The 19,082-nt window shown below is 63.4% G+C and overlaps 1 protein-coding gene across 1 annotated transcript in view; it reads right to left on the reverse strand.

The window, feature by feature from the left end:
* Positions 1-15,552, reverse strand: part of MGAT5B (alpha-1,6-mannosylglycoprotein 6-beta-N-acetylglucosaminyltransferase B) — a 35,218-nt gene extending 19,666 nt beyond the window's left edge. Inside the window, exons 1-4 of the mRNA XM_079797089.1 lie at positions 15,302-15,552; positions 12,037-12,149; positions 8,417-8,564; positions 506-621 (exon numbers count right to left, since the gene is read on the reverse strand). Of these exons, the coding sequence (XP_079653215.1) occupies positions 506-621; positions 8,417-8,564; positions 12,037-12,149; positions 15,302-15,369 (445 nt within the window). The 5' untranslated portion in view covers positions 15,370-15,552. The remainder of the gene's footprint in view (positions 1-505; positions 622-8,416; positions 8,565-12,036; positions 12,150-15,301) is intronic.
* Positions 15,553-19,082: the final 3,530 nt, after the last annotated feature.

The raw sequence follows: 19,082 nt of genomic DNA on the forward strand, positions 1-19,082 counted from the left end.
GCGGAGGGTCTGGGCGGGGAGGGGCGTCGGGAGCTGGCACAGCCTTGTCTGAGTTTTCTCACCTGAGGGCCACCCGCCAGGAGGTGTGCCCCTCTGCCACGGCTCCCACCCTCCTCAGGGGGCTCAGACCCAGTGAGGGGCTGGATGGGCAGACCTCATGCACCCAAATGTACCCCCACTTTCTCAGGGGCAGAGGTGGGGCCTGCACCCCAGACTGATGCTCCCACATCAAGGGGAATGGAGGGGGCCACCTGAGTCTCCAGGGACCTGTCCTCAGCACCCTCATGGCAGGTCGGGGGGGGGGGGGTGAACCCCATGTCGCCCTGCGGAGAGCCTAGAGAGCCCTGTGGGAGAAGTCAGGGACCCCGAGGCCATCCCGGCCACCGTACACTGGCCCCGGGGAAGGGGTGGCCTGGCTCACCCTTGCTGTGCAGGACGAGGCTGTACGTGGCCCCGAGGGGAGGGGGAGGGGAGGGGAGGGGTGGGGGAGGGGGCCCTGGCTCACCCTTGCTGTGCAGGACGAGGCTGTGGCGCAGGATCTGGTCCACCTTCACGGCGATGTCCGAGACGTTCTGCGCGATGGCCTGGATCCGCTCCATGAGGCCGGCGCCCGGGGGCCACCTGCGGGGAGACACCCGGGCTGAGCGGGGAGCCTGCCGGGTGACCTGCCCAGGACGGCTGTCAGCGAGCAAAGGGCAGGACTGCAGGGCTCACAGGCCACCACCCTGCCACGCACGGGAACGCGGTGACGGGTGAGGCCGGCCCGGACACGGAGCCGTCTGCCCACCCAGCCCGGCTGGAGGAGCCCCTAACCACCCAGTGCTCAGACACTGCATCACACGCCGAGCCCGCCTGTGCCCGGCGCGTCTGCCCGTGTGTCAGAGGGCAGTGCCCGAGGCCCAAGCAGCCTGAGAAATTCCTTCAAAAACCAGGACAAGCTGGACGGCGTGGCTCAGGGGTTGAGCGTCGACCTATGAACCAGGAGGTCAAGGCTCCGTTCCCGGTCAGGGCACAGGCCTGGGTGCGGGCTCGATCCCCAGTGTGGGGCGTGCAGAGGCAGCCGATCCATGACTCTCATCATGGATGTTTCTCTCTCTCTCCCCCTCTCCCTTCCTCTCTGAAATCAATAAAAAATAATTTAAAAACAAACAGGACAGCAGCATCCAGGCCTCCTGGGGACAGCCCCTTCCCAGGCGCCCGCTGCCTGAGTCTCTGCAGCTCCCCCTCGAAGGACCCTCTCGCCACGATAAACCCCCAGAGTCGCCCGGGACTTGCCGGCTATTAACCCTCCAGGAGGCGACTGTCCGGTCCCGGGAATGAACACTCCCCAGGGCCTTAAATGTACTTACTGCCACAAACATCACGGCCCTCCACCCACCACCAAGACTCCGTGGCCTTTATCTGGGGAGAATTGATTTCCTCGTGTTGACAACGACGGAGCGCTGAGAAGGGCACCCGACAGCGCGCAGCGTTGATCTCAGCGCCAACGCCCCGCGGAGACAGCCCTCGCTCTGCCGCCGCCTCGGTGCGGCGAAGACCCGGGGCCTCTTCCGGAGCTGCCTGCCGCTCCGAGCCCGTTAACGCCGCTCCCTGTGATTCTCACCTTGTCCTCCGGCTTGGCAGGCCCCGCATTGAAGCTCTTACTTATCCCTTTACAGGAACTGGGTCTTTATTGCCCCACATAATGGAATGACCTACGTCCATGAAGGAGGATTTGTCCACCTGGGCTCCTCCCAGCTCCAGAAAACCCCCCAAACGATAAACCCCCCAAAGCCGCCGGGGACTTGCCAGCTATTAACCCTCTAGGAGGCAACTCGCGTGGCCTTTATCTGGGGAGAATTGATTTCCTCGTGTTGACAACGACGGAGCTCTGAGAAGGGCCCCAGACAGCGCACAGCGTTTATCTCAGCGCCAACGCTCCCGCGGAGGTAGCCCTCGCTCTGCCTCGCCCGGCCGCCTGGGCTGTGGCTGCATCACCCCCTCTCCACCTTCACTCGGCCTCCTGTGCCCAAACATCCTCCTCTGATAGAGACACCCGTCACTGGGTCACGGCCCAGCCAGAGCCAGGACGTCCTCGCCTTAACTTAGTGACGTCTGCAAAGACCCTATTTCCTTTATCTTTTCCCCCCTGTATTTATATTGATTTCAGAGAGAAGGGGGAGGGAGAGAGAGAGAAACATCAATGATGAGAGAGAATCATTGATTGGCTGCCTCTTGCACACCCCCCTCTGGGGATGGAACCCACAACCCGGGCATGTGACCTGACTGGGAATCGAACCGTGACCTCCTGGTTCATAGGTCGACACTCAAACCCTGAGCCACGCCGGCTGGGCCAAAGATCCTATTTCCAAATCAGATCCCACCCCTAGGGATTGGGGGTTCGGACGTCAACGTGACTTTCTGGAAGACAGAATTCAACCCACAAGTCTCCGTGAGTTACAAACAAGAGCGAGAAGAGAGTTAAAAGACAAATGCTTCTCTTGCCCAGGGCACACGCCTGGGTTGCGGGCTCCATCCCCAGTGGGGGGCGTGCAGGATGCAGCCAATCAATGATTCCCCCTCATCATTGGTGTTTCTCTCTCCATCTCCCTCTTCCTTCCTCTCTGAAATCAATAAAAATATAAAAACAAAACAAAGAACGAGAGAAGAGACAAAGTGGCTTTTAATCCGTCACAAAAAGTGAGTTTGGGTTCCCCCCTCCCACTCCTCTGACCTGTGCCCCTCTCGTTGGAGGGAAATAACAGCTGGGGCAGGGGGTGCCCCTGACTGCCCAAGCCCGGGGTCAGTGACTCGCACGTTATTCGGGGGTGTACTGGAAAGAATGAGGGCCTCAGAGTCAGAGGTCCTGGATTCAAATCCTGACTCCACCGGACAGCTGTGTGACCTTGGGCAAGTTACCTAACCTCTCTGAACTCAGGGGCCGGCTCCTAGAAACCCCGAACGCCTTCAACGACCTCCAGGAGCGGTCGTAAGGCTGAGACCTCGGGCGGAATGTGAGATGCTCAGCAGTAGCAGGCACTCCACAGAGGCTGCCACGCCCCACCTACAGCCGCCACCCCCCACCCCCGAGAGACTGGGGCATAAGTCCAGCCGCGGAGCCGAGCCCTTTCTTTTTGGGGGGACTCAGCAGTTTCCTACGACAGGGCCTCTGCACAAAGCACCCCGGTGGCTCGGGCTTTAAATAGTGCAGATGGCAGCTGTCTGATGGAACACGTTCCGCTCGTCCGACACGAATTCCCGGCGTGGCTATTATTACACTGGACGGAGCATGCGGGCAGCTTTCTATTTTCACATACAGTATGATTAGGCTCTGTCTCTGGGAAGCTTTTTTTAAAAAAAAAAAAAAGAGAGAGAGAGAGAGAGGGAGAATAAAAGTCGATGCCGTGAGACCTCAAGCCACAGCACATCCACGGCTGGGAGAGGCTCGGTGGGAAAGAAAAAGGGGAGATGGGTTGGGGGGCGGCCTGCAGCTGCCTCCAGCCGTCGGGGCCCAGGGGAACCCGGAGCCATGGTGGGGTCACTGTGGGGTCAGGGTGGCGGGGGGCTGCCTCCTCCATCAGGCCCGGGAGGGGCAGTGCCAAGGCCCACAATGCTTCCAGGGGTCCATGCAAATGTCTCCATTTCCTTAACAATCAGGGGGGCAACTGTAGGTCAAAGAAACCTTTTAAATGTAATGTTAGCCCAGACCGTGTGGCTCAGGGGTTGAGCATTGGCCTATGAACCAGAAGGTCAGGGTTCGATTCCCGGTCAGGGCACAGGCCTGAGTTGCGGGCTTGATCCCAGTAGGGGGCGTGCAGGAGGCAGCCGATCCACGATTCTCTCTCATCATTGATGTTTCTATCTCCCTCTCCTCCCTTCCTCTCTGAAATCAATAAAAATATATTTCTTAAAGAATTACCTACAAAAAAGTAATGTTAATATGTTTGTCTTTCTAACAACACAGCCACAAAATACTGTTCGCTGGGGGTTAAATGGTGCCCCCTCCCATTTACATGTTGCAGCCCTAACCCCCAGTGCCTTAAACTGTGACCGTGTGTGAAAACCGGGCCACTTCCGATGAAATTAGGGGAGTTCACGTGAGGTCATCCTGGGGCGGGGTGAGCCCGGTTCCCGGATGACCATGTCCTTCTAACAAGGGCGAGTCTGGACAGAGACGCGCACACGGGGAGAAGGCCAGGGCCAGCCTGGAGCTGTGCTCTCCTGAGCCCAGGAACTCCCAGCGGCCAGGGCAGGGGCCTGGGACAGACGCTGAGAGCCGCAAAGGGCGCGCGGCCCTGCCCACACCTGGTCTCAGGCTTAGCGGCCGCAGGAAGGTAAATCCACTTTTTAACAGTGTTTCTAGGGGAGGGGCCCTGAGGTCCGGACGCAGCCCAGGGAGGCAGGGCTCCCCCAGACTGTGGGGAGGACGTGATGATGACGGTAACAGAGCCGGAAGGGGGGGGGGGCGCTGCGTGGCCGGGCCCGTTCTCCTCACACCATGATTCCTTGCAATGGCCCCATTGTACAGATGAGGAAAGCAAGGTGCAGCAAGGCTGAGTGGCTGGCTCAGGGGCACACAGCTATCCCAACCCTCCCCCGGCCCCCCACATGGCGGTCACGAGGTCGCCCGGCTCTCAGTACCACCCGGCTGTGCAGACAACCAGGCCGGGCTCGGTCCCCTCCGGCTCCGTGTCCTGGGCCAGGCCTTCCCCTGCCGGAGCCCAGTCCTTCCTCTGGGAACCGCAGACCTGGGGAGGCCCCTCTCTACCATAAAGGTGCCCCCCCCCCACCCCAGGGCCCAAATCAGACTGAGACACGGCGGCCTACAAACAGCCCCGGGCTGGGGTTCGAGGGGGAACGCCACGGCTGGGGATCTGTGGGCACCCGCCTCGGAGGCCACCCTGCCCCGCCCCACGGGGAGAGGGCTAACAGGTGCCCCACCCCTCGCTGTGCCCGAACCCTTCCCACGGCCCTCCGTGGGGCACTGGAGCCTGGAGAACCTGCCCGGGTTCGGGAGGGAGCTCGCCCAAATCCCAGGCGCTCTGAGCTCGATGGGACCTCAGGACCTGCAGGCCCGCCCCTTCTGTAGAAGGGAACTGGGCCCGCCGGCTCCGCCCACTGCAGCCGCACAGCAGTCTGTGACCGGGCCTGAGAGCTTTCTGCACGCCTACTAAGCACCAGAACCCGCCCCCCCAGCATCACTTCTTGCTCGGAAAGGAAAAGCCACGCCAGGCTCTGGCCAGCCCTCGAGGCAATCACCACCCAGCCGGCCTCCCGACCCTGGAGGAGCTAGCGCCCAGGACGCCCGGGGAAGGAGGGGTAAATTCCAGCTCCTCCCATGATTTACGAGGGTTACATTCAATTAACGGGGTATCGATTTCTGCACAGCTGGCCAACGCGCCTGCTGGGAGTTGTTATTTTATTATGAAACTGAGCGCTTTCCTTTAAAAACACGGAGACTCCGACACCCAGGTGCCCGCAGACACAGGGAACCCCCCTCCCCCGTGTTTTCACTGCTCCTGCTCGGCCCTTCTTCACCCCCATCCAGAGCCTCTGGTGCTGTGGGGGCTCCGGACAGATGACCACGGGCCTGCCAGCCCCTCCCCCAGCAAGAACCGAGATGACTCCTCTGTCCGCACCAGGAAATATGCATACATGTGCCAGGTAGATAGATGATAGACAGGCAATAGGTAGTTGATAGATAGATGGTAGATAGATGACAAATGATAGATGGTAGGCAGATGATAAATGCTAGATAGATGATAGACAGATAGATAGACAGATAGATAGACAATAGATAGATGATAGACAGACAGATAGATAGATAGATAGATAGATAGATAGATAATAGATAATAGATAGATGATAGATATCTTCCCACTTTTGGTTGGAACAGAGCTGGAGTTGGGGCTGTGGATGTATAGAAGTATTTTTGAGTTGTTGTTTTTTTAAATATATTTTATTGATTTTTTACAGAGAGGAAGGGAGAGGGATAGAAACATCGATCAGCTGCTTCCTGCACACCCCCCACTGGGGATGTGCCCGCAACCGAGGTACATGCCCCTGACCAGAATCGAACCTGGGACCTTTCAGTCCGCAGGCCGACGCTCTATCCACTGAGCCAAACCGGTTTTGGCAATTTTTGAGTTTTTAAATAAAGCTTATTTTCAAAACAAAAATTTTTTTTTTTTTGAAAAACCCTTATCTCACCTTAGCCAGTTTGGCTCAGTGGATAGAGTGTCGGCCTGCAGACTGAGGGTCCCGGGTTCAATTCCGGTCAAGGGCATATGCCCAGGTTGTGGGCTCAATCCCCAGTGAGGGGCGTGAAGGGGGCAGCCAATCAATGGTTCTCTCTCATCATTGACGTTTCTATCTCTCCCTTTCCCTTCCTCTCTGAAATCAATACAGATACATTAAAAACAAACAAAACCCTTATCTCATTCCCCACAGACAGGAATTTTGACGTATCTCCTTTCTGCCGCCTTCTCTGCAGTGTTTTCTTTTTATTCAGTTTCACACACTATATAACCCAACCCTATAATTACATAACTGCTTTTTCACATGTTCCCTTACCATTAAAATCCCCGCATGTCTGCCCTGGCCGGGTGGCTCGGTTGGAGCGCCGTCCCCGTACACCGAAAGGCGAGGGCTCAATTCCCAGTGCGGGCACATATGCAGGTGGCGGGTTTGATCGCCGGCCAGGGCCCTCACAGCGGCAACTGATCCATGTTTCTCTCACATCAATGTTTCTCTCGCTCCCTCTCTCTCTTCCTCTCTCTCTAAAGTCAACAAAAACATATCCTCTGGTGAGGATTAAAAAAGGAAAAAAAAACCCTGCCTTTCCCCATCAACACACTTGTCTGCCGAGGCTGCCTACGCCCGAGGCAGGTGCCCTCCGTGTCTAACCGCCTCCTCACCGAAGTCGGGCTCAAACTTCCTCGCGCTGTTACACAGGCCACAATGAGCTCTGTGTCACGAACTGGCCCTGGAGCGAAGTCTTCCTAAGACGGAGTCCCGGGATGAACTGCCAGGTCGAGGGTGTGACCGTGTTCCCGATCCTGCGCCCACAGCAGCGGGCGTCCGGGTTGAGGCGCCCAGGGTCCCAGAGGCAGCCCAGCCACCATGCGGGGAGGAGGGAGCAAGCCCGGGACCCTCCCGCTGCCTCTCTCCGGAGCCAGAGCAACTGTCCCTGAGACGTACGGCTCTGCGGCGGGGCTCGGCGGGCTCTGCAGGTCATGATGGATGGTCGCTATTTCCCGGACTGGAGCTGGAAATGTGCTCCCCCCCCCCCCCCCCAGGAGATGGAGGGCAGGCAGGGAGGGAGGGGCAGGCCCGCCAGGAAGAAACCCGGACACACACTGAAGGTGCCTCTACATAGACTTCTAAGACTCTGGCGGGCCGGTCAGCGTGGCTCAGGGGTTGAGCGTCGACCTATGAACCAGGAGGTCACGGTTCGGTTCCCGGTCAGGGCACAGGCCCATGTTGCGGACTCGATCCCTGTAGGGGGGCGAGCAGGAGGCAGCCGGTGGATGATTCTCTCTCTCATGGATGTTTCCGTCTCTCTCCCTCTCCCTTCCCGCCTCTCTCCTCGGAGATGCCTGGGACTCTGGCTTTTACATCACCACACTGGCCGAGATGGAGCTTTGCTGCAAATTGCTCTAAGTGTGGATTTCAAACACAGTTTTCAGCAGGAAAACACTTTCAGCAAATGACACCGGCTGAGGGATAGCTTTTCCCAAAGGCGTCGCCGTGTCGGTGATTCCCCAGCAGCGAGAACACACGGCAAACCCGCCTCCCAGGAGCGGAACGGTCGGGCGCCGCTCATCTCCCCGGGGGTGGCCGGCCCAGCGCCTCCCCCACAGCCGCACCCGGGGGAGGGCGGGCAGGACTCCCAGGGGTGATGTTCCCGCCCCCTCTCTCCTCCTTCCCCTCTGAAATCAATAAAACAATACTTAAAAAAAGAAAAAAAAATGGACAGAGCTCCAAACTGCCATGCTGGGGGAAAAGTGCGGGTGGGATGCCGCGGGGGGGGGGGGTGGGGGGGACCGAGACCCCACGCCCTGTGCCGGAGCGCGGGTGTGCGAGACGCAGGGGCAGAGCACTTAGAAGGTTCTGGAAGCCTGGCTCCGAGTCCAGGAAAGCACTCGCCTCCGGGGAAGCAGCTCAAGGGCCCTTCCGCTCCCACCCGGGACGTTTTCTTAAAAAGGAGGAAAGACAGGCACCGACGTGACACGACGTGAACGCTGTCGAATCTGGGGACGCAGAAAGGCGCCCTGGGTTGCATGACCGCGGGGCTCTCTGTATTCTTACAGTTTCTCCAGAATAAAAAAAAGGGGGTGTCCGACCGCCCCGTTCCCCCCGCCCCCCCGCTGAGCTCTAGGAGTGCGTTTTGAGGCTGCACACCGGGGCCCACCCTCCCCCGCTCCGTGCCCCTCACCTGTCCAGGGCCAAGTGCCCGTGCCCGTGCGCGCGGTGCAGCTCGCTGCTGTTCTCCAGCCTGGCCAGCGCGTCCACGCGCTTCACCATCAGCTCCAGCAGGTCGCTCATCTTGCGGAGGACGCCCCGGGACTCCAGCGCCCCCGTCACTGCGGGCAGAGGGGGGTCCGTCAGAGGAGGCCCCAGGCTGGTCACTCACCTGAGGCCGCCTGGTCTCCAGGCCGCGGTGGCTCAGACCCCAGCCCCACTCCTGTCTCCCCAGGAAGAGGACGGGTCAGGGGAGGGAGCCTGCCCCGCCCGTCACCTGCAGGCGGGAGCCAGCCCTGCTGTGTGGCACTGGGAAACCTTTCAGCCTCTCTGGGCCTCAGCTTGGCCTCAGCAGAATCGAGCTTAGCCGTAACCTCGGCCTGGGGGATGGCAGAGAAGGCCCAGGAGTGGGGCAGGTACCTCAAAGGTCCCCGACGCCAAGCTCCAGACGAACTTGTGGATCCGGCTTCCATGCACCCCGCACCTGAACCTCCACATTCCCGGGCCCTGGTCTCCATCTGCCACTCGAACCTCTAGGACGTGGGGCCCAGGACCCGCGCTCCCCTCGCTGCCCGCATGCTCAGAGGCACAGGAGAGGCTGCGAGCCGGGCTCGAGGGCTTCGGGGCTGCTCTCCTGCTGGCCTCACCGACCGCATCCCTCCCGCCTGCTCCCAGACCGCCTGCAGGACCATCCAGAACGTGTCCTGGCTCTCAGGCGGGTCTCCGGGTTCCCAAAGACCAAGTCCAAGTCCAAGGCCGAGGGGCAGGGGAGACCTTGCGAAGAATAAAATGAATGAAAATGAGGTGCGTCAACCAAGATCGCATCCACCACCCGGATATCTCCGCAGTTTCCTTCCTAATCACCCCCCTCCGCCCCCTCCCGTCAGCGCCACACGTGCCCGTGCGGGAGCGCAGGCCTCGCCTCCTTTTCAACGAGTCTTGCCAAGGTCTGACACGCCCTCCACGCGGCCCACAGGCGCCCATTCCGGGCACTGCTCCCCCTCGGCCCCCTGCGGCCCCAGGGACCCCGCTCTGAGTCTCTTGAGACAAGTGAGCCGTCAGTGGACTCCCCGAAGCTTCTGGGGTTTCCGGGGAAGGGTGGGGGCACCTCAGGCTGGGGTCCTCAGAAGCAGACCCCAAAACAAAGGGTGAACCAGCAGGTATGGACCAGACTCAGGGTCCCCCTGGCGGGTGAGGCAGCTGGCCGGCCACGTGCGCCCCCTCTCCGCCGGTCCCCGCTCCAGGGGTGCTCCAGGACAGCCACGTTCCGGTCCTCTCATGGGGGGCAAGAAAGGCCCCACAAGCCGCAGGGCCGCCCATGGGCGTGGGCATCGGGAGGGAGGAGGGGTGTGAGCACCGAGAGACAGGCCCCCTCTCCTGCCGCTGGGTCTGCCAGGCCACCCCCATCGCCGGGACCCAGACCCGAGCCCCCTCCCCAGCTGCTGGGGCCCAGGGGCCGCTCCCGCCGCCCGCCGATGGCGCGGGACCCCGGAGCTCCTGAGGCCTCAGAAGGCAGCCCCCACGTGATCTGCTCCGGACAAGGCAGGGGGAGCCGGCTTCATGCCGCCAGCCCGGCGGCCCTCCCCGCCCACTGACTGGCTCCCTGGACGCCACCACCGGGGCTGTCCGCAGAGCGAGGCCTGCGCGCTGCCCGGAGTCGCCTCGCCGCGCTGGGCGTCAGTGACATTGAAAGGCGTTCACTGTGCGGCCCCAGTGCCACAGGCAGAGCTCACACGTCCCCCATTTCCGTGTAACGAGCAGCTGGGACGCCAGGTCCACGGGGCCCCTCGCACTCACACACGGGGTGACTGCCCACCCGGCCCTCCTCTCCAGACACGAGCTCTGTTCCTCCGCCTCTCCGTCCTCCCTCGTCCCCCCACCTTCCCCAGTGCCCCTGGAAACTGAAGGAGCCCCTCAGCAGGTAAGACAAGGGCCTCAGACACATCACATCCCCTGTCGTCAGGAGGCGAATGCCTAAGCGGGCGAAGGGCCGGAGGCAGGAGGCAGACGGGAGGGGCTGGGCTGGGAGGGAGGACACGGCCCTGGGCCCCGCCAGGCCGGCTGCAGCGCGGGAATCGGGTTAGACTCCCCCGAGCTCGGCTCCCGCAGCCTCCTCCCTGCGCCCCGACGCCTTGGTGAGTGTGTGGAACGTGGGATGAGGTGTCTGTCACATCCTCCCCGGACTAGAGAACGTGTCAACAGCGCGAGGGACTCTGCGTATTAGAGTCGGGGTCCTGATGTTCTGGGGGAGGGGGTGAGCGGGAGGAGGCAGGAGGGCCCTTCCGGGGGCGGATCAGGTGATGTCACCTCCAGTGTCCCCCATGCTCTCCCCCAGAGCACCCTCACAGCTGGCCCGGCCGCCCTTCCCGCCGCGATCCTGGCATCTCCGGCACAGAAACCCCGGCAGCTCCTCGGCCCCTCGTCTGAACGTCCCACCTCACACTCAGCTCCGCCCGCAGGTGCCCGGGGCTGGTGCCGGGGCTGGTGCTGGTGCCGGAGCCGGTGCAGCGGCCGGCTGGGCCCTTCGGCAGGACTCTGAACGCTCCTCGCTCAGTCCCAGGAGCAGATGTGTCACCCCCCATCGGGGGAGGGAAGGAAGGCGGGGTGGGGGGGGGGGGAGCAGTCTCTGCGAGCCGGAGGCGGGATCAACTCACTACCCGCGGGCGTGGATGGCTAATACACCTGACACTCCCGCCGGGCCGGCCGCGGCGGGATGAAGGGGTGGATGGAAGCGAGGGGATGAGTGTAATGGGGGCACAGAGGCACAGTGAGTGCCCCCTGAGCACCCCCTCGATGACAGGACAGGGGAGCCAGTCAGCTGAGCCGGAGGGGGGGCGAGGGGGTTGAGAGGATGTTCTTAAAAGAGAGCCGTCCCAGAGGGGCAGGGAAAGCCCACTTGCCTCAGTTTCCCCACTGGCCCTGTTCCCCTTTCCCGCGGCTGACCGAGGCCGCCGTGGCGCCCTGGACAGGAGGAAGGAGCAGCCGGTCTGGGGAGGAGGCTGCCGGCACCACCCATCGCACCACGTGCCGCGTGAGCCCCCCTCACCCCACCCGAACACGGCCATTGCTCTCCTCTCTGAACGGCCAGCGGGGTACGAGCCGGGTCCCCCATCCCCAAGGCCCACGCTCTGAACCTCCATCCACTGCCTGGCAAGCAACACGCAGGCAAAGAGCCGTGGGACCCCGACTGTGCCCGGGAGCTCAGAGAGAGGGCACGCGAGCCCCGACGGGCCTGCCCTCTGCCCCCTGTCGTGGCCACAGACTGGGCCACAGGCACAGAGAGCGTGGACCTCAGACGCGGGAGGCACATCCCTCCCCTCCCCCTCCCCCTCCCCCTCCCACTAACGAAGCAACACAGGCAGCTCTTCCGACGCCTGGGTGACTGGGCGACGCGGCTCAGAGACCTCCCCTGGCTGAGAGCCTGGGCGAGAGGAGCGGGGCGACCGCAGCCGGGACCGGGTCCATGCGGCAGAGGGTCCCACAGCCCCAGCCGAGGCCCCTCTCCCCCACACGTCCACTGGCGAGGCTCGCAGGCCTCCGTCCTCTCCCACAAACACGCGCACGGACTCCCGACGCCCCTTCCCCAGGAGCTACCTTCTGTGCGGATGGTGAACGGGGAGTCCCCCGGGCGCCGGGCGGAGAACTGGCCCCCCAGGGACGCCATCAGGAAGCAGAGCGAGAAGAAGCCGATGCCCAGGACGAAGAGCCTGCGGGGAGAAGAGGGCGTCAGTGAGGCCGCCCCACTGGCTGCGTGAAGGGGGTGGTGGCCGGGGGAGGGGCAGGTCAGGGCCGAGCTCGGCCAGGTCTCCCATCGGCACAGGAGACAGCTCCACCAGGAGGAACCGCGGAGCTGCCGCACGCCGTGAGGGCCAAGGACGCACACCGAGGCCGGAGGTCGGGCTCCTTCGCCAAGGCCCTGAGCGTGGTCCCGACCACGGCATCGGCGTGGAGACGCGAGAGGCTAAGTCCTTGAGCTGCCCCTGGGGCTACTGGTCAGACACGCGGGGCGGGGGCAGGGGGGGGGCGGGGGGGGGCACTGTGCTTTCTGAGCTCTCGGCCACGCTGAGACCCGCTGAAGTCTGAGAACCATCGTGTAGACGGGTTCGGCCGGACCGAGGCCAGCCAGAGGGCAAGGCGAAACCCACCCGGAGCCCATCCAGCCCGGCCCGCTCGGCCCTGGGCACAGGCCTGGCCGCGGCAGTCCGTCCTGGGTGTGCGACCACCTCCTTATCCCGTTCAAGGGGGCGGGGTGTGCCCCCCTCACTACCGGACGGCACGATCTAGAAGGGCAGGGCCGAGTGGCGCCCTCTGTGCCCAGACTCTCCCTGCCCCGCATCGTCACCGGGCAGGCACACAGTCGCTGGTCAGCCTGTGCCGTGGCCTGGTCAGTGTGAGCCAACACCTGTTTGTGGGTGTCACGCGGGCGTGTGCTGTCGCAGAGGTCCGGAGAGCTGGCCGAAAAATGACGGCTGTTCGTGCTCAACACCCAGTGACCGGCTATTTACCCGGTGCCAGCACCAACGTCGGCACCAACGTCGGGCCAGGGACAGTAGGGAGCCACCCTCAGGTCCCCAGCCCCGGCCCCTGCAGCTTCCGTTCCAGGTCCTGGGCCCAAACAGGAGAACTGCGCTCCCAGCATAGTCCTGGGGTGGCCAGAGGCGGCAGCTGTTCTGGGATTTTATCTTTTTAAAATATATATACTTTTTTTATTGGTTTCAGAGAGGAAGGGAGAAGAGAGAGAGAGAGAGAGAGAAAGAGAGAGAGACATCAATGATGAGAGAGAATCATTGATCAGCGGCCTCCTGCACACCCCCCAGTGGGGATCGAGCCCACAACCTGGGTATCAAACCGGGAATCGACCCGTGACCTCTTGAACTGGGCCATGCTGACCGGCTGCTCTGGGACTTTAAATCGATCCAAGAACTGGATGAACTAACAGAGCTGAAAGGGGATCCCTCCGCCCGCCCCCCCAGGCCAGGCTAAGGAACCCCATCTCACATGGAGCCACGCTCACCATGGGGAGCCCCCCATCACCCCAGAGGCCTCCAGCCCGCTCACCGCCACCCCATCCACAAGTCCCGCGTGTGTTTGTCTCTCCGTGCAGGACTGGCGTTACGCATCTTAATCTTCATTGTTGGAAAGTGGCAGAGCAGTGTTTAATTAAAATCTGGTCCATTAAAGAAAGCACATCATTGCCGAAGAAAATAAAAGCGCCACAGAATTCCCACCCATGCTGAAGGAAGCTGCTTGAGACTCAGTGGGAGAAGGGGCAGCACCCAGACGCCCAGAGGGGCCTGGAGCTCCCCCCCTCCCCGGAGACAACAGGGAGGACAGCGAGACCCGGCTTCACGCTGTCCACCCTCCAGGCCCCGCTGGGGCCAGGCCCTGGGATCCCCCCGCAGCCGGAGGGGCCGTGCGAGAGGAGGTGGTCGCACACCCAGGAAGGTCCTCCCAGCCTGAGGGCAAGGCTGGACCCTCCGGTTCCTCGTCCCTCACTCCCCGCTCCCTTCCCCGGCCATGGGCCGCCCTGGGAGCTGGGATCCTGAGCTGCCAGGGCCCACAGACCTGCCATGAGCAGGAATCTAGCCTTGAGCCAGAATTCCCCACACACCTCGCCTGCGTCTCTGCCAGACCCCAGCCTGAGGCCAGCGCGCCTGCTCTTGGGGACTGCATGTGGGAGCGACATGGCTGGAGGCTGCCCCGTCTGAAGGGACACACAGAGCCACGGAGGCTGCGGGTCTCTGGCCCAGGGAGACCCTGAGGTGAAGGGGAGGGAGCCTGTGCACCCCCCCCAGCTTCAAAGAACCAGGGCAGGGCCCCAGGGAAGCAGCGGGGAGACGGGGTTCCTCAGCCTGGCCTGGGGGGGAGGGATCCCCTTTCAGCTCTGCCAGCTCGTCAAGCTCGGGTCAGCGGCTGGACGGCAGGGCAGACGGGGTGGGGGGTGGGGGTGAGACAGGGTGAAGACCCCCCCAACAGCCCGGGTCAGCTGGAGGTCAGAGGGTTTCCTGCGGAGCAAGACCCCTTCCTGAGTGCCGCTTCCCTTGGGAACCCAGGTCAGGGCTCCTGAACGCCCCCTTCGCCGCTCAAGGCCCTGCCCTCCAGTCCCCCAGCCTCAGGGTCCTCCCGCACCCCCCAGACAGTGGGGGTACCCGCGGCTCCTGCCTTCCAGAGGGCTGTCCCCTCAGCCGGCACACAGGCCTGGGATGGAGGGATGAACTGCAGGAGAGGCGGGAGCCCCAAGAAGCAAGGTCTGCTCATCAGGAGACCTCAAGGGGGGGGGCCTCAAACTCAGCCCCTCCCAGAGCCCAAGCCGCAGGCTCCTGGACCCTCACCAGCGGCCCAGGCCGGAGTGCGCTCCCCCGACCCCCCTCTCCTCTGCCCGCATTGGGGGTTGAATCCCCATTAGAGAGGGTCCTTGCCCCAATCTCAGGGGCCCCTGTTGGAGACAGCCCACACCCCACTTGGAGAAGGGGAGTGCTCGCTGAAGCGGGGGGAGGGAAGGGGGGCCCAGGAGAGAGGTGCAGGGCCAAGAACTTCGACGCCAGGGTGGGGCGTCCGCCAGGAGGGGCAGGGCCCGGAGGGGAGGGGAGGAGCCCAGGACCACAATCCGGGGCCCCCTGCGCCATCCCCGCCTTCGCACCCGGAGCCCTCTCCAAACCAGACCCGCTCGGACACGTCTCAGCATTGCACAGCCCTCCCCGCGGGAACCGAACCCCAGCGCCACCGGCCGCCTCCAGGGCTGGACGCACAGGCCGCCCCGCTGCCACCGGCACGCACCCCGGCGGGGCTGACCCCGCGCCCCGACCCCGGGCACCGCTACCCCGCGCGCCCCGACCCCGCGCCCCTCGGGGAACTTTACCGGAACGGTCTCAGGGTGACCAGGCATCTTCTGACCATGATCTTCCCATCGGGGTTGACTGTGATCATCGTTCAAACTCGCGCGGGCGGGGAGCGAGGAGCCCGGGCGAGGCCGCGCGCCCCGTCCCGGGCCTGTCCCGCCGCGTCCGGGCCGCGAACCCGCTGCGGGCGAAGCCGAGTCCGAGCGAGGCGGGGTCGGGGCGGCGGGGTCGGCGGGCGGGGGAGGGGAGCGCGGCTGCCGGGGGCGGCGAGGGCGCCCGGCCGGGCCGTCTCTGCGTCTCCGCTCTCCCCGCCTCACATTTTGGGAGCCGGGAGGCGGCGCGCCCCCAGGCCGCCGGCCGCGCGTGTGCCCGCTCGGGCTCGCTCGCTGGGCGGGACGGCGCCGCGCGCAGACGGGCTCCCCGCCGCGGGCGCCCTCATCCCGGGCCCGCGCCCTCGGTGCCGGCTACGGGCGGCCCCCGGCCCGCGCCCGGGCCCCCCGCGCCTCCGGCCCGCGCCGCTCCCCGACCCGGCGCCGCTCGGCGCCCATGGCTCTCGGCGACGGCGCCCTGCCCGCCCTGCCGCCCGTGCGCTCGGGTGTCCGCGTCCGGCCCGCGCCGCGCTACGCGGGGAGGCGCCGCATTGTTTCCTCGGAGGCGGCTCGGACCCGCTGCCCGGCTTCCTCGGCGCGTCGGCGCCACCTCGTGGCGGAGGCCCAGCAGCGCGCCCTCCGGGCCTGGGCGGGGCGAGAGGCCCGCGGCCGGGGTCACCGCACCGGCCCCCGCGGCCCCAAGCATCCGGGCGCTGCCAGCCCCCAGGACCCAGGGCTGCGGGCACAGAGGAGCCGGCGCGGGGAAGAGACGCCCGCTCGGCCGGTGCCGGGCCTCCCTCCAGCCTCGGCCTCGGTCTCCCCTGTGGCCTCTACACCCGCCCTGCGCACCCTCTGATTTTGCTTTGCAACCTCCGCCCACCCTCTGGCCCTCTCTGGTCAGACACTGCTCGGCTCCCCTTGGCTTTCTGGTCCAAGTTCAAACACGCCTGTGACCACAGGCTCTTCCGGAAGCGGGGCGGCTGTGTGGGCCCAAGTTCTAACCTCGGACCCTCCAGTAACCATGGCTGGGTGGCTGGTCCCAGTCCTCGGCTTCTCCGCTGTGAAATGGGTGACTGGGAATGCACTAAGGCCCCTCCATCTCCATAAAGGCCTCCTGTGCCCTCCTCCCACCCACCCCTCCGCTGCTTCACTGGAGACTGGGAAGCCCCAGGCTGGGAGGAGGCCGGGCCCGGGATGACCCTGAGGGCATCTCCAGCCCAGAAGGGACCCTACAGCCTGGCTTAGGGGAGGAGGAAGCCTTTACTCTCGTCCACCGGGCCCTGGTCCCCTCCAACCAGCCCCTGAGCTGCCCACTACCACCCCCCCCACCCCCCGCCAGCCCGCTCCTGAGCCATTTTGCTCCATCAGCGACTCATGCTCCTGCTTTTCCGGCTTATTCTCCATCAAAACCCACCGGCCCTGGTCCATGATCTCATCGCCTCGCTCTCGGCGAACGCGAAGACCGATGATGAATGGCTGTTGGCGGACTACCGAGCTGCTCCAGGAGGTGACAGATTGGCGCCGGACAAGGACACGCGGGCCGGGCCTCCGTGCGGAAGAGGGAGGAGTGATGGCGGGAGAAGTGAGCGTGGCGGCAGGCTGGCTACCGAGCCGGAGGGCAGGGTCCGGCCTGGACTCTGAACACCTCGCGCCTGGCCATCCTCATCGACCCCACAGCAGTCGTCCCATCCCCGGGGTCACGGCCCAGGCACTCTCCCCGGAGGCTGAAACGGCCCTTCCAGTTGTGTGTGTCGCTCATGAAGGCTCAGGGGCGCATGCACACCCGGTTGGCTGGCATTTTAGGCCAAAGGGGAGGGGAGAAGACAGGTCTCCCCCAAAGGAGAGCCATCTGCAGGGGGTCGTCTGAGAGGTGGCCTTCCCTCTGTCGGAAGCCGGAATTCAGAAGGTGAGCCCGGCTGGCGTGGCTCAGTGGTTGAGCATCGACCTCTGAACCAGGAGGTCACAGTTCAATTCCCGGTCAGGGCACAGGCCCGGGTTGTGGGCTCGATCCCCAGTCGGGGGGCATGCAGGAGGCAGCCGATCCATGATTCTCTCATCATTGATGTTTCTATCTCTCTCTCCCTCTCCCTTCCTCTCTGAAATCAATAAAAACATCAATGATGAGAATCATGGATCAGCTGCCTCCTGCATGCCCCCCGACTGGGGATCGAGCCCACAACCCGGGCCTGTGCCCTTGGTTGGTATCGAACCTGGGACCCTTCAGTGAACATGGGCACCGCTATTTCAAGAGTCGGAAGTCTAGGCTTCTCCTGGGGAGTCGCATGATTTTAAAACGTAGGCTCCGTTTTTTAAAACCTTGTGCAAGGTGATGCAATCCAATGGCAGGTCAGCCACCTGGGTCCCCTGTGGGTGTGAGGAGGGCAGAGCCGGGGTCCACCAGCCCCGCCCACCCAGCAAGTCCTGGCTTTCCTGAAGCCCAACCCCCCCACCCCCTCTTCCACTGCACAGACACCTCCCTGCCCCCGGGGCGGGGGGTCAACACTCCCGGGTGCCTCTGGGGTCACCCTGTCCCCACTGTCTCCCCTCATGGGCGCCTTGGCTGCGGCCGCTCCCTTCCCCAGGCGGCGGGGTTGTTTCTGGGGAGGGAAGAGGCAGAAAGAAACAAGCCGTTTGCTGCTGTGGCCTCGGCTGCAGACACGCACTAAGAGGCGATAGGCCACCGTCCTTGGCTGGCGTGCGGAGCCGTAATAATGTCATAACAGCCCTGACCGGTTGGCTCAGTGGATAGAGCGTCGGCCTGTGGACTCAAGGGTCCCGGGTTCGATTCCGGTCAAGGGCATGCACCTTGGTTGCGGCACATCCCCAGTCGGGGGTGTGCAGGAGGCAGCTGATCGATATTTCTAACTATCCCTCTCCCTTCCTCTCTGTAAAAAATCAATAAAATATATATTTAAAAATAATGTGGTAACAGCCTTTACTGACACCGCGCACAGATCACCCACAGGCGGGCGGGCGGAACCAGCGGCCCCCACGGAGCCGCGGCCGAGCCGCTGGGAGCCCGAGGGAGAGCTCTGGCCAATGCACCCCTTATTCCGCCGTCTCACAGCTCAGGCCAGTCCCAGCTCAGCTGGGCGGAGGGGGGGCGTTTATTTATCCCAGAAGGCCATCCGCCGCACAGCTTGTGGGCCCCGGGAGCGCAGCCACTGTACTTGCCCTGTGCTGTGGGACGTCAGCTGCTGTGTCTGTGCGTGTGTGTGTGTGTGTGTGTGTGTGTGCGCGTGTGTGTTCATGGGTGGGCAGGGAAGCCAGGACAGGACAGACAGGGGTCCCTCCCAGTGGACCCCATCCCAGCCCCTCCTTTAACAAGACCCTGCGGTTCCATTTACTGAGCACCTACTACACGCCAGGAAATGCCCAGGACTCCATGTCACGTGTTTACTTTGCTGCTTTATTTCAATGTGCTTTAGTGGGGCAACTTCTTTTTTTTTTTTAATTCTCACCCGAGGATATTTTTTCCATTGATTTTTAGAGAGAGTGGAAAGGAGAGGGAGAGACAGAGAGAAACACCGATGTGAGAGAAACACGTCAGTTGGTTGCCTCCCACATGCCTCCAACCAGGGCCAGGAGCCTGCAACCGAGGTACGTGCCCTTGACCAGAATCGAACCTGGGACCCTTCAGTCCGCAGGCGTCATGACGCTCTACCCACTGAGCCACACCAGCTAGGGTGCAACTTTTTTAAAAAATATATTT

This window comes from Cnephaeus nilssonii (assembly GCF_951640355.1).
Source record: "Cnephaeus nilssonii genome assembly, chromosome: 19".
In the NCBI taxonomy this organism is placed as follows: Eukaryota; Metazoa; Chordata; class Mammalia; order Chiroptera; family Vespertilionidae; genus Cnephaeus; species Cnephaeus nilssonii.